This window comes from Leiobunum rupestre, chromosome 5 (genome assembly GCF_980474605.1).
Source record: "Leiobunum rupestre chromosome 5, qqLeiRupe1.1.hap1, whole genome shotgun sequence".
In the NCBI taxonomy this organism is placed as follows: domain Eukaryota; kingdom Metazoa; phylum Arthropoda; class Arachnida; order Opiliones; family Sclerosomatidae; genus Leiobunum; species Leiobunum rupestre.
In genome coordinates this window covers 9,286,744-9,302,752 of record NC_143388.1, presented here as the reverse complement: position 1 = coordinate 9,302,752, position 16,009 = coordinate 9,286,744, and the positions used below count along the sequence as shown (strand labels likewise).

General features: G+C 37.1%; 1 protein-coding gene across 1 annotated transcript in view; it reads right to left on the bottom strand.

Annotated features, from left to right (window-relative positions):
• Positions 1 to 339: 339 nt before the first annotated feature.
• The window catches only part of LOC149943502 (gamma-aminobutyric acid receptor subunit beta-like), a 127,947-nt gene continuing 112,277 nt past the window's right edge, over positions 340 to 16,009 (bottom strand). Inside the window, exon 8 of the mRNA XM_090174896.1 lies at positions 340 to 8,310. Within this exon, the coding sequence (XP_090031022.1) occupies positions 8,035 to 8,310 (276 nt within the window). The 3' untranslated portion in view covers positions 340 to 8,034. The remainder of the gene's footprint in view (positions 8,311 to 16,009) is intronic.

Here is a 16,009-nt window from a genome sequence, read left to right as displayed (position 1 = left end):
GTATATCTTCTGAAATTTTAAAAAGACACGGTCTATATTCTGAAATTCTAAGAAGACAGGGTCTATCTTCTGAAATTTCAATAAAACAGGGCGTATCTTCTACCGTATCTAGAAGGTGTGATTAGATAAAGAGGCACCCTACTCTAACACACAACACTATATTTATTTCAATAAAAAATACCAAGCAAAGAAGGAAAATACATTTCTTACTTGGAAAATGGTTAGACACGTCCTTTAATCCCAATCTCATTTTCGGCATCGTGCCAGGAAGGTTTCTACAGGAAAGATGAATCAAAAGGCAAAATGGCAGCTAAATGTAAAATTTTATTTACAATTTTATTGTACATATTGTGAGTCTTGTCAGGCACCTAGGACTTTTGGTAATTATATAGTTGTTTTGGTGATCGACTACATGTATAGCCTACGAAACAGAGGAAAGTATATATAACGTACTTTTATTAAATACATTGTTAATACGTAACCAGTGGTTAATTAACAATTACTACGAACTAATACGTCGAATGTTTGTTTTATTATGAAAACTAGAACTCTAAGGGATAACCACGGCACAGGGAAATTTTCTCTTTTTTTACTTTTTTGTTAAATACTACGATACTTATATTTCCTACTTGATACAGTCTTTACCGCCAACGCAATGGCTGACGTCACGCTATCTTACACCCTTATTGGCTGATTCACTTGGACGCCATGAAGAACGTCACGACTACGCCACGAGCACCATTATATCAGATAGTGGAATTCAGTATAGTTTCCTTGAATTTCATAGAGTTAAATAGCGTTAGGAAGAAACCGTGCTAAAATTCAAGCACTGCGCTACCAAAACTACTGTTTTAGTCCAATGTGATTTTTGGGGGAATATTTTTTCGATAATTTTTTTCATTTCTCTTTCCTATATTTAAACACATTTCAATTTTTTTAAACGTATATTAGGCCTATTGGAATATATAGTTTCATAGCTGCGCTTTGAATGAAGCGAGAGAGATAGAGGAAGTATGGCGAACTACATTTTTTGATTTTTTTGTTTGTTTTTAAGGAAACTTTTCTAGGGTGGAATAAACCTTTTCTGGAACAATTGTTTCGATTATATACATTACCTGAAAGAGGAGCGAGATATTACATGTAGTGTGTTACTATTATAGTAATTTTTGGAAATATTTTTATTACTTAATATTTTTTTCCACTTTTTTTTGGCTATTCAGCTATTTAGGTCGATTTTATTCAATTTAAAATCGAGGTATTCGAAATTCCAGAAAAAAATTGTAGAGACAATTGTATGACATGCGAAAAATTGTATTCGGTAAATGCTTATTATAATATTACCCAACTCCCGATGGGGAAAATCATTGTTCAAACAGTGAGCGTATTTAAATGTATGCGGCGGATTTAGAGAACATTAATTTTTTTTAACCGTTAACGAAATTATTCGTACCTAAAAACATTTCGCGAATTAACGCGAGTTAAATTTGGGGAACAGGGTGGGGCACCTGCTCCTTTTTTTACAAACGCAAGAAATATATCATAAATCTTTAACAAATATTTTTCGAATAGATACTTTTTTATAACTATAATTCTATTTGTACAATACAACGAACCTTATTAGAGAGAACATGATACTCAAATTTTTGTACTGGTGCCGTGTGGATAATGTGGATGCAGAGATAATGCAACTCCAGTCACCTCAGAAGTTTTCAAAAAGTGCTTGGAGTTCCCAGTCCTCTCTAATAAAGCTTTGCAAACATATTCGTAATATTAGAAGAAAATATATAGAATCGAATTTAACAACCCACGCTGGCAGCCGGCCGACCGACCAGCCGACAACTATCAGCGTATAACGTTTACACCCACATTGTCGGGTGAAAGTAAAAATGAAATCGATGAAAGTAAAAAGTGCTAATACCGCAATGTTTGTAATTCGAGATGGTAACGTTTGTACTAAATCCTCTTTTTATATTATATGGCACGAGAAATCACGTTAAAATTAGACTCTCAAAAACAAGAATTTTCTTTCATTTAAAACTGACAAATCGTATAGCATCAACACACATTTATCTAATTATTTTTTTTTACCTTATTACGAATTAAAAGAAATAAAAAAACTTGAAGGGTTTTTTCCTTCCAACAATCACAATTCTCTTAATAAGAATGACATAATACCACACTTTCAGAATGTTTAGCAACTTCAACATAGCAAACCATCACTTGCACAACTGTTCATTAATATTTTTTTTCCATCTTAACCTACATTTTATAATATTTCTAAGTCAGAATTATCTGAATATTTACATACAAAGAGCGATTCATCGTATTTTTTTTTCGTTTCATTTTTATTTTTCTAATAGAAACTTTATCTGAAATGTGATTGAGCTAAGAAACGAGAATTATTTCTCGTTCGTTTCTATATAAATAAGAGATTTTTTAGAGTGTTTTATTTGAATATTATATCGTTATTGTTATTTTCTTAATATTTTTTAACTTTGTTAATCCGTTTACGTTATATAAGGCTGAACTTGTCTCAAAATTTGGGTTTGAAATCGTCATTAATGTCGTTAATTTTTAAATGAATTTTTTAATTATTTGCGGGAGCGAGTTCCACTTCAATTTTTATTCTTAAAAATAACATTCGATAAATTAACTTCGTTATTTTAGTGAAAAAAGCGATATTTAAATTTTTGCGTTGGTTAGTGAGAATTGTCGATGCGAACACAAGTTGATTAAGCCAAACGTTCAGCTAGTTAATTGTGATTTTTTAGGCATTGTCGAGATTTCAACCAACAAACTTTAAATTTTTTGCCTAAAATCAGGTACTTACAGTGGCATTATTCTAGATTTGGTTTTTTATTATTTCTTTGTTTTACTTAACAGCGATACTTTGGGGATAGGAAACTGAACGGTTTTCGCGACTACCTAACGTCTCCTTCCAACGACGATAATGTCTAATGAAAAGGAGCGACGTAGAAGTTAAGAAGCCGCGTTAAGCGACTAGTTTCGGTAGAATTCGATATTTCTTTAAATTCTGAGAAGACTAACGGTTCTAAATAGTTTATACGCGGTAAGGTTCTGGTAAGAAATCATATCGGGGAACGAAAAAGATACGTTTGAATCCTCGAACGGTGGGGTTATGGGGAATGTCGAAAAGAATCGATAGGGGAATTAATAATAACGATCGCGTCGTTCGAAACGTCGTTGTCGTTCGAATCGATTTGGGCGACATTTGAATCCGGTCTTCGAAGCACGGCGAGATGCTGGCGTGGCAACGCTAGCGTGTGAGAAATTTTAACAACCAATTTTCCTCAGCAGGATAACGGATTCCGGCGAGTGTCGCGCGAGTCTTTAGCGAGAAAAGCGTCCACGTTGGGTCGTCTTATCCATTCCTCGCGGACAGCTGCGTCAGTGTGTGGACATTGCGAGCTTCATCGTTTCGCCTAATCCGAGCTACGTCTCTTCGCCGGAAGATGTCAGATTATACGTTCTCGCGAAACTGGCTGTCCGATTACGATATCCCGAGTTTAGAAACGGACGCGTTTTCCATTAAACGTAGATTAATGATTTTTAAAGGTAGATCGTTTCGCCTAGTCAGAGCTGCACCCTCTTCAAACTAATACTATACTTACTAATACTAGATTTACATTTATATTTCTCTTTTTTTAATTTTATTACTATCCGTCAAAATATCCCGAAATAGACCTTTTCCACGAAAGAGGGATTTAAATTTCCACCCGCCGCCTTTTTTGTCCAATCACCGATGGCTCTCCCGACACGTGATCAATCCGAAATAATGAATTGCCCAAAACACACCGATACGATCGAGTGCTTCCATTACACTACAATCGATTTTGCGAAATTTCCAAACTGATGTGCCGATATTTAATTAAGCGCTCGTGGTCGCGAGTGTCTTAAAACCGCGACGCGTCCCGTTTTTTAATCCGGTCACGGCACTACGGTCACCATTGTCCTTTTTGATTCCTTTTAGGGAACAGTTCAATTTTCCCTGAGTTTACCCTGGATCAGTGGCTGTACGAAAGTTCCACGAACTAACCGAAAGTATGAGCAGCCAGACTTTTTTCTCGACGCGAAACGAAACGATTCTTACGACGATGTCCCGTTTTAGGGGGTGAAGGTCTATTTACATTGGCGAAGATTATATACTTATGATTCACGATTTCTCGACGTCGTCGCTCGGAGAAGGCGAATCGATTGAATCCTTTTCATTTTTGAATAATCCGTGTTTCGTATTAATTTTGTTTTTAATAATGTGGCGTGTTTGTGTTTTTTGTTCCGTGTTTTGTGTGTTTGTGTGTTGCTCTTGCGAAAGGCGAAACGACCAACCCTTAATTATAAACTGTTTTTTTTTGTATATTTTTATATTAACACGATTTATTTTGCGTAAAACCAAAATCGAAACGACGAAACATTTCGAGGCACATGGACAAAAACCAACGACTGATAACGTCGATGGACACGATACCTTTGTCGAAAAGCCGGTCGTCGTTTCGAAAAAATTGGTCACGTGGGTGCGATGCTTACCCGGTACCAGTAGGTGTACGCGGGATTAAAAGCACGTGATCCCGTCATGATTAAACGGTTTTTACTTGAAGTTCGCGGTTCGTATACTTTTTAATAAGTGTGTTTTTTGACATTTCTGTGCGGATTATAAAGCTTGTGTTGTGTATAGTTTTTGTTTTTTTTTGTGGAGAGCTCAGGTTCTTCCAATGATAACGACGTTTCGAATCTACAATCGTTACTTTCCATTTTGGTTCATTTTTTAACCGTAGTCGAGCGCGACGTATCATTAACGTAAATTCAACGTTTTCTTTTCAATGGTTACAAATTCAACGTGAAATGAAGGGAAGTAGAAAAGATCGACTACGAACACTTATAATAATTTACGTAATACTGCCTTTGGTGTAGATTTCGTCGGCTACAGCGTGCCCATTTTATATTTGTTTTTTTTTGTTTACTCGAAGAATATACCAATACAAAGCGTTAACCAACAATACATTGCAATAGTTAACTAGTCTAGATATTTTTCACACGACGAAGAGAAATTATAGTAAGAACGCATTCACTCCTCGTTTCAACATTATATTTATACAGCGAAAACTATGTTTGAAAACGTACCGTATGTGAAAAACCGCTATTTCTCAATCTCATTAAAAGTATGAAATTACGCGTCTAAGATTTACTTTTGATATTCACGATATAATAGATAATGAAGAAGTTTCACACACCATGAATGCTGAAATTGCGAATAATGTACGTTGGAAATGACGGGCGGGGAAGCTTACTTTTTGAGGTTTAAGGGGAAACATTCACTCCGGAAATTAACGCGACATTCGCGCGTTGGAGAATTACATTAGTTTTCGAATTTTTATGGACGTTTATATTTATTAGTTAAAAGTAGTAGCTCAAGTTTCTTTTTCAGATAAATACGGTACTGGGAGAAGGGCCAAAAAGGATAGTAAAATTTGTATCTATTGATATGCAATATTCAGCCAAGCACCTTATAGAATCGTCCTCAATCCTTGTAATCAGGATATAGGGGTCACAATTTTTACGTACAAAACGTGGCAATGGGAGAATTTCGTATGGGGATTCTAATCATTTCAAAAATCTATCTTTAAAAATTAAAAATGATTAAAAATTAATTTTATATACTCCTCAACCGAAAGCTAAATCTACAATATACACGTATAATTCCGAAAACGCATACAATTTCGTTGGTTTAATTATATTTTCTACAGTACGCAAATGACTTCATTAGTGTTAATTAAGCTTAACGATTCTTAGTTTCCACGTATATTAAAAAACGCTCCGCGTTTAGCTTCAATTCGTTATATTTTGCTAATTTATTTTTTAAAGCGGGCCTAATTCGGTAAAAATTAGACATTTCGTTATAATGGATTAGGTATAATGAAATAAAGTTAAACAGCCCATCCGGCCAACCAATGGGTATAAAACTATATCTTTTCGATTTGGGAGAAAAACGGAAAATATCTCTTTTGAAACGAAGCTTTCGAGTGAAATAGGGACAAAAACGGCGAAGAGAGTGACTTTTACGTAATGCTTTGATAATCTTTAAGCGGAGTTATTTTCAATAAATTTAGCAAAAAGGAGGGTGATTAATGTAACGAGGATAAACCTGCACGATTCATCAGCTCGCTTTTGTGGAGCGAAGCTCGATGTCGGCAAGGGGAATTGTTATGAAAGACATTCAGTTATTTTGGTAGTTTATAGTTAAGCGACGTTCGTGATCCTCAAAACATCGTGAATCCAGCAACGTGGTTCACGCTACTTTTGCAAAGGAAAGCCCGGTCGACTATTATATTTCCCATAGAATCTTTATAAATATATTTTATAATCTGTACACAGCCTATTAAATAGGTACTTTTAAACTTCATTCTATATAAATTTAAATGACACATAACACACGTGTTTATTGGAAATTAGGAATTAATAAAGAATTATTCAACCATTCGAAGTCTTTCGTATCGTAAGGATTTTTTACCTTAACTATTAAGCTGTTTTTAAACAAACTAAAATTAAGTTACTCATTCGTGGTCCAATGCTCTTAATAGGTAATAAAATTATATAAACCATTCACTATAGACATTGTTTACGCCTAAAACACATGGGACAACGGCTCGTCGTTTATAAACGGTATAGGTTTCACATTCATTTTTTTTTTATTCTCGTATATAGCGTTAATGGTTTTTTAATGTTTATGTACATGTTATGTAATATAATGTTTTCGAACGAACACACATACCATCGGAAGGGCATCAGGTAATGTTTCAGTTGTAGCGCAATATATATCCTTCTTAACAATGAAAACGATAAATTTTTAATTATTTTCTTTTACTTTAGAACGATTTTGGCTCAGTATCGCGACTTTTTCTGGTAATATTATTAGCCCTTTTTTATTTAAAAAGAAATAAATAAATCTGAATATTTTCAAAATTATTTTGCACATTTAATTTCCGATTCAATCCCAAATTTTGAGTTATCAGCCTTTGTTTTGTTTTATGGGTGAGTAGTTTTAATTATTTGATAATTTCAAGATTTAACTCGCGTGCTAATTTTTAAAACTCGTCTTCGAGTAAAATTCTAAAAAAAAAATTGAGGCAAATTGAGTGTTGTACGGAGAAAATTTTAAATTTTTGGGGTTGAAATTTCGTTTTGTGTGGGAAAACATTGGAAGGATATAAAACGGAGAAAATTAAGAGCGAAAAATATCCATATTTGGATATTTCTAACAATGTCCACGAAATTATTGTTAAGACGGTCTTTAGAGTTACTTAAGAGTTCTTGAGGTGAAATATATCTAAATTCCTTTCGGAAAAATGTAAAAAATGTGAATCATAGATGGCGCGAACGATAGGTAGACACGCTTAAAACGTTGGACAGAAATGAAACCATCAGTGGACAGTGGCACTTGAATCAAAAAATTAAGTTCACTTATTTTCACTTTCTCGTATTCTAGATATATAATTTATTTAGCGAAGAAATATCCTATAACGTTCCATTTTTTGGCCTAAAAACTTCTTCCGAGACTAAATTTTTTGGCAAAAAATCGTGGCATTAGCCCGGTTTTTGTTTAAGTACGAGATCTAAATCTGAAAAATCCTGCGAATAATATATACCGAAATTGTACGGTAATATGTATAGGTGTTTGTCGTACGCTAAATCGCTACTCGAGTACAAACGAAAAACAAAAAAGGTTCTTTTGTTTTTGGTAAATTTTTCCGGAGTCCGCGTAATTAGATTTTCGAAACTACTCGTAGACATAGTTTGGCATCCCATATTGTTTGTATTTTTGGTTAGTGTATAGCGGTTCCGAGTTTAAGAAAACATCCATTGTCCGTTATTTGAGAGTGAAAAGATCGGGTAGAATCTCCCTCGACGTTGTAAGTTTCGCGTGCTTGTTTCGCGCGTTCTCCATTAGGTGTGTCCCTTCTTGCCCTTCCCTCAAGTCGTTGGAATGTCTTTCTTCCTCCGCTCCTGCGTTCTTTGTCTTTAATGGCCTTTGGGTACCAAGTTTTCGTGGACGACGTCGCTGACGTGAAGGTAGATTATCCAGTACATCAGATTAAAACAGACAAAGCATACGGGGAAAACCACACGAGAATATTTGTCGATATCGCTGGGGCTAACTCCGCACATCTTGTTCAGGTTTTTCGAGGCGAAAGGTGGTGGTGGTTCGATCTCGGCCGCCGTGCAGTTGGCGGCGGCATTTTCCAATGTAGAGGCGCGACTCATCGTCTTGGGGTCCATCATCTTCAGACAAACCTCCTTGGGCGGGAGTTTCGGAAGAAACAAAACGGGAAGTTAGTCGAGGCTAGTTCTAAGCGCTCTACAATCAAATCAACTACGCGGCTGCGGTCGATATGTCTACGCTTCCACGACCTTTACTAACGAGGAGAGTACCCGAGGTGTTTATTGCCGATTTTGTTCAAAATCGGCCGTAATAGATCGATTTACAATTTTTAAGGGGCAGAGACAACTTTAAAGGGGTAAAATTCATCCGAGGTAACGTGGTGATGGCGTTATTTGTTAGTAGATGGCGCTCTGATAGCAACATGACGTCATAATTTTGATTTTCAACGATTGGTTGAAAGTTTTCAGTTTTTAGTGGAGAACGGTTTTGTCGAGATTTAAAATACAAAATTATCTTCCCTGATTGGATAGTTTAAAATTGTATTATAGTGCCATCTATGGCGGAGAGTGTTAACTACTGTTAAAATTAATTGTTAATTTAAATAACAAAAATTATATAATTTTAATAAGAATTTAAAGTATTATAATTTAGTAATTAATAAATAACGTTTTAAAAAAAGTTTATTTTTCATAAAATTTATAGTGTCGCCATCTACCTCAAACATTATTAAATAGGAAGGTACCTCGGGTGGATTTCGCCCCTTTTTGCATATTTCCCTGTAGGCAATATGTGATTGCGTCTATGTAGACCTATATGAGATATGAAATTTCCCAAAAGGTGACGTTGCACTACCCATTTGATTTGCCATGGCAACCGAAAATGTTTTTGACCACTTACAACAAAAATAAGATTTTTTCCTTATTTTACCCAAAATTTGTTACAAGTTACAAATTTACCCTATAAATGTTCCAATTTACCTAAATGTGGTCCAAGTTACACATTTCGTGATTTTCAAAATTTATCGTAGCTAGGACCCTGTGAAACAGAAAAAATCCCATGCTTTTTTAAATTGAGATTTTTTGGTTTTCAAGTGATCAAAAACATTTTCGGTTGCCATAGCAAATTGAATTTGTAGCGCCACTTCTCCCTTTGGAAAATTTCATATCTCATAAAGGTCTACATTACGCCCGACTTTGAACAAAATCAACCATAAACACCTCGGGTACTCTCTTTGTAAGTACTTAATAACCTTTGTGGCCTTATATATAATGAAAATTTTCCATTGTCTGGATTTACACGGAGCATGGCGCAAATCTGCAAATGGTGCAACCGAACTACTTTCCTCTTTTTTCGTAACTACATTTGTAGTTTCAAACCATATAATTCGTGGCAAATTTTAGCATTGCTACCCTTCCCTGGATGCCCCAAGCACGCGCTTATTTGGCTTAATGGTTAATCCAGCCCGGAAACGACATTTCTTCCGAACGAGTGCTATTTATTTCCACACGCGACTCGTCCATCAATGAGACCCAAAAATCGATGCAGAAACTAAGATAATTCGTACAAGGAATTTACGTCCAAGGGACGAAAAAAAAAACATCAAAATTCTATACTAATTTGCGAAATTGTGAGAGAGTAGAAAAATATTTCCCAGATTTAATTCACCGAATATGCCTAAAGGATGTGTAAGTGAATTTGAACCAACATTTGCAACAAAAGACACCATGCTTAGTGTTCAGCAATTACAACAAACCAAATAGCGCTCAGTGAATATTCAATACCATGCTCGCAAAAATAAGCAATATGCTAGCTTGTGCAACATCTGCGCTTAATTCCGTTGCCTACGTTATTATAAAGACCCTTGTATTGAAAATTTAATCAATGCTTTTCTAGCATTTCAGTTCGACAATTCTGCCCACTAGGTTCTCTCGTATCTGGACCTCGTTGCCTAGGCAACGGCCAGGTTTCAACTTTCAAGATTCAAGATCCACCAAAATATTGCGTTTAATTCACGGATATCAGAAGAGAAAAGTTAAGCCTAACATTTTGAAAACCCCTTTTAGGTCCAGATCATAGAGCCATCTTTCGTGAACAAGAAGCAAAGAAAGAAGTCGTTAAAAATGTACAAAATTTGTCGGGAGGTGTGTACTGGCCTTTATAATAACGTAGGCAATGGGTTTATTAAAATGATTAATTGCGGGGATTCCTTAAAATTTGGATCCTAGTGTCAATTGTTTATAGATATTTCATTATCCCCCAGTAAAAGCCATTATAGTCGATTGGTTAGTGGACTTGGTTAAAACTGCTATTCACGCTCGACAATATCGAACAAGAAAACCTTTTAAAATATCAATGAAACTATAACGCCTAAGAAATCCGAGAATCCAAATGGAAAAAAAGTGTAAGCCTTCGAACACAAACCCCAACTTATTCTTCAAAATAAACCTATAAGCGGCTTTAAACTTTTACGTACAAAATGAAAGGCGCATTCCATCGTAATTGGGGAAGCGGGAAAACCCAGAGTTTCGTATTTACTTATCCATTTTTCAAAGGTGGGCGCTCGCCCAACGACTTTTGACATTTAAGGGCCATATTCCCAAAATAATGGGCTCGTGTAGGCGGGAAATTCGCCATCCCCTTCTTGCATTTCAGCCGGAAAACTCTCAACGATTTAAGTCGGCAAAAGGGTTGCGTATAGTGACGAGCCACAACGCGTTTGAACAGGCGATAACAGGCTCGTATCGCCGTGCTCGTGTCTATAGGTTATCGTTACTAACGCGCCTTTATCCGAATGCTAAGCTATACGCTTCGAATCGATAACTGACTCGCGGATATATACTAGATAAGGCTTCAGCCGATTCCTTCGCGCGATGGCAGGAACGGCCGACTGAGCCCACGACCGAGTATAGGCGAAAGCCTTTCCCTGATAGCTAAGTATTCCTCTAGCTCGATAAAGCTCGGGATAGAGTTTGGGCTTCGACGAATATAATTAGTGAAAATTTGCTGAGTTATCTCCACTTTCCAATAGCCGCGCTGCTATTTGTAGAGAGATCTGGCCGGCTACAAGCTATGTTTACGTAATAGGGCAAGCGGGGAGAAGAGTGCTAGATCTAAATATGGTAATATTTAACCTACTATATTTGACGGAAACCTATTCGGAACTTTACTATAGGCGGCGACTAAGGCCGGTAGCGCATTTTCGATAAGCACCGATGACGAGTGAAGTTTCTAGCCGTTAACGCCAGTATGAACCAGCGTTACTACGAAACCAATCGAGTTTCTAGATCCGGAACTTAAAGAGATATTGTCAGAATTTTCTTGGTGTATTAGATATTTGCATGATATATATAAATATATAATGATTATAACAAGAATGTATTCATTGGTATGTTCCCATTTATTCCAATTTTATCTTCTCCCAAAGTTATCAGTTCTCCCAAAAACATGGTGTCCCATTTGTCCCAATTCCATTTCTCCGAACCGGAGTTCATTTAACCTAAAAATATGTATTCCCATTTTTCCCAACGATCAAGTTTCCCAAAAAAATTGATTCCCATTTCTCCCAACGATCAATATTCCCAAAAATATGGATTCCCCTTTCTCCCAATCATTATTTTCCAAATATATGGTAATTGCGCGGTTTTAGATCTCATCTAAACAAAGTAAGTTTACCGTTTTGTGAATATGTGAATTGACTTGGCGTTAGGTTAGGTTAGGTTAGGTTAGGTTAGTAGGCATATCCTAATTGTAGTAATATAAAGAATTACTTGGACTTATTTCATGTAATATATATTTTTATGGTAGGTTAAAATAAAACTTAGATTCATGTTTATACCAAGTGTAATTTTGGGACATATGGGATTTGGGATAACTATTTTGGGACAAATGGGATTGGGACAAATAGGATTGGGAGAAATGGGATTGGGAGACATGGGAATTGGGAGAGATGGGATTGGGAGAAATTGGAATTGGGAGAACTATTTTTGGCGAAATGGGGGTAAACCTATTTATTTATACCTAGGGAGAATGTCTATGTCGAGACGGTTTTTAGCCTTTCTCTAAATCCACCCGTTGGTCCCCCCAGTACGCTCCTCCGCTTAAAATAAAACGAATAGTCCCGGTATTTCATTGGCTGCTTAAAATTTACGTCACCTAACGCGATGGAAATCAAACGCCGGTAACGTTTTGTCAACGTGCCCGGCGATTGTCCCAAAATAATCATTCTTCCTAATAATAAATAAATACATTCTTGATTATAATAATGGTAAAGACGATTTTACCATAAAAAATATGTCGAGGTTTAATTGTAATAATAAGTTGGCTCGCGTGTAATGAAGGGCTTTCCACCGTGAATTAACAATAACTCACAGGGACAGTTCTCTTACATAGAACTATCATTACCAGCCAAAAATACGTTTGCTACAAACTCTTCCCCCTTACAGTCCTACACTCCCCACTTTCCACCCCCAAAACGATTCAAATCCGGAAATCGTAACGCCATCTCGTGTCTGAAATCGACACCATCGTTTTTTTAATATGGTTTTTAAATTGGTGATTGTCAGTAAAATGGGTCCGCAGATTATGTTATTCGGAATTTAATAGGGTTTGTGATTGTTTAAGCCTAATTTTTTAAATAGTAATTAGCTTTACATTAATAAAAAAACAGTTATTGGATACCATGGTGCCCAAGTCTTAAGTTATCGATACCTGATGAAAACATTTTAAGTACTAAAAACAGAAAAAAATCATTAGATTTCGCGGCGCCAAAAAAATTGCCCGTCTGCTCACCGAATTGAATCGTTTCCGTTTAGGCCTAGTTCTGTATTCGCCCGCTAGGACCGATGGCGTTTGAATCAAACTTATATTAAAAAAAAACTATCCGTGTGAGTAATTGTTAATCCATGTTTCCATCACCCTCCTACGCATTGTAACCCGGCCACCGGAATTAATATTTTTAAAAGTAGCTTGATGACTTAGGCCTAAGGTGGTGCCTTGAGTGTTAGCCTATCTGATTATTATTATTAGAAGTCGCTCGATGACTTAGGCCTAAGGTGGTGCCTTGAGTGTTAGCCTATCTGATTATTATTATTAGAAGTCGCTCGATGACTTAGGCCTAAGATGGTGCCTTGAGTGTTAGCCTATCTGATTATTATTATTAGAAGTCGCTCGATGACTTAGGCCTAAGGTGGTGCCTTGAGTGTTAGCCTATCGGATTATTATTATTAGAAGTCGCTCGATGACTTAGACCTAAGGTGGTGCCTTGCGTGTTAGCCTATCTGATTATTATTATTAGAAGTCGCTCGATGACTTAGGCCTAAGATGGTGCCTTGAGTGTTAGCCTATCTGATTATTATTATTAGAAGTCGCTCGATGATTTAGGCCTAAGGTGGTGCCTTGAGTGTTAGCCTATCGGATTATTATTATTAGAAGTCGCTCGATGACTTAGGCCTAAGGTGGTGCCTTGGGTGTTAGCCTATCTGATTATTATTATTAGAAGTCGCTCGATGACTTAGGCCTAAGGTGGTGCCTTGAGTGTTAGCCTATCTGATTATTATTATTAGAAGTCGCTCGATGACTTTGGCCTAAGGTGGTGCCTTGAGTGTTAGCCTATCTGATTATTATTATTAGAAGTCGCTCGATGACTTAGGCCTAAGGTGGTGCCTTGAGTGTTAGCCTATCTGATTATTATTATTAGAAGTCGCTCGATGACTTAGGCCTAAGGTGGTGCCTTGAGTGTTAGCCTATCTGATTATTATTATTAGAAGTCGCTCGATGACTTAGGCTAACACTCAAGGCACCACCTTAGGCCTATCTGATTATTATTATTAGAAGTCGCTCGATGACTTAGGCTAACACTCAAGGCACCACCTTAGGCCTATCTGATTATTATTATTAGAAGTCGCTCGATGACTTAGGTCTAAGGTGGTGCCTTGAGTGTTAGGCTATCGGATTATTATTATTAGAAGTCGCTCGATGACTTAGGCCTAAGGTGGTGCCTTGGGTGTTAGCCTATCTGATTATTATTATTAGAAGTCGCTCGATGACTTAGGCCTAAGGTGGTGCCTTGAGTGTTAGCCTATCGGATTATTATTATTAGAAGTCGCTCGATGACTTAGGCTAACACTCAAGGCACCACCTTAGGCCTATCTGATTATTATTATTAGAAGTCGCTCGATGACTTAGGCTAACACTCAAGGCACCACCTTAGGCCTATCTGATTATTATTATTAGAAGTCGCTCGATGACTTAGGCTAACACTCAAGGCACCACCTTAGGCCTATCTGATTATTATTATTAGAAGTCGCTCGATGACTTAGGTCTAAGGTGGTGCCTTGAGTGTTAGCCTATCTGATTATTATTATTATAAGTCGCTCGATGACTTAGGCCTAAGGTGGTGCCTTGAGTGTTAGCCTATCGGATTATTATTATTAGAAGTCGCTCGATGACTTAGACCTAAGGTGGTGCCTTGGGTGTTAGCCTATCTGATTATTATTATTAGAAGTCGCTCGATGACTTAGGCCTAAGGTGGTGCCTTGAGTGTTAGCCTATCTGATTATTATTATTAGAAGTCGCTCGATGACTTAGGCCTAAGGTGGTGCCTTGAGTGTTAGCCTATCTGATTATTATTATTAGAAGTCGCTCGATGACTTAGGCCTAAGGTGGTGCCTTGGGTGTTAGCCTATCTGATTATTATTATTAGAAGTCGCTCGATGACTTAAGCCTAAGGTGGTACCTTGAGTGTTAGCCTATCGGATTATTATTATTAGAAGTCGCTCGATGACTTAGGCCTAAGGTGGTGCCTTGGGTGTTAGCCTATCTGATTATTATTATTAGAAGTCGCTCGATGACTTAGGCCTAAGGTGGTGCATTGGGTGTTAGCCTATCTGATTTTTATTATTAGAAGTCACTTGATGACTTAGGCTTAAGGTGGTGCCTTGGGTGTTAGCCTATCTGATTATTATTATTAGAAGTCACTTGATGATTTAGGCCTAAGGTGGTGCCTTGAGTGTTAGCCTATCTGATTATTATTATTAGAAGTCGCTCGATGACTTAGGCCTAAGGTGGTGCCTTGGGTGTTAGCCTATCTGACTATTATTATTAGAAGTCGCTCGATGACTTAGGCCTAAGGTGGTGCCTTGGGTGTTAGCCTATCTGATTTTTATTATTAGAAGTCACTTGATGACTTAGGCTTAAGGTGGTGCCTTGGGTGTTAGCCTATCTGATTATTATTATTAGAAGTCGCTTGATGATTTAGGCCTAAGGTGGAGCCTTGGGTGTTAGCCTATCTGATTATTATTATTAGAAGTCGCTCGATGACTTAGGCCTAAGGTGGTGCCTTGGGTGTTAGCCTATCTGACTATTATTATTAGAAGTCGCTCGATGACTTAGGCCTAAGGTGGTGCCTTGGGTGTTAGCCTATCTGATTTTTATTATTAGAAGTCACTTGATGACTTAGGCTTAAGGTGGTGCCTTGGGTGTTAGCCTATCTGATTATTATTATTAGAAGTCGCTTGATGATTTAGGCCTAAGGTGGAGCCTTGGGTGTTAGCCTATCTGATTATTATTATTAGAAGTCGCTCGATGACTTAGGCCTAAGGTGGTGCCTTGGGTGTTAGCCTATCTGACTATTATTATTAGAAGTCGCTCGATGACTTAGGCCTAAGGTGGTGCCTTGGGTGTTAGCCTATCTGATTTTTATTATTAGAAGTCACTTGATGACTTAGGCTTAAGGTGGTGCCTTGGGTGTTAGCCTATCTGATTATTATTATTAGAAGTCGCTTGATGATTTAGGCCTAAGGTGGAGCCTTGGGTGTTAGCCAAGCTGATATTCAC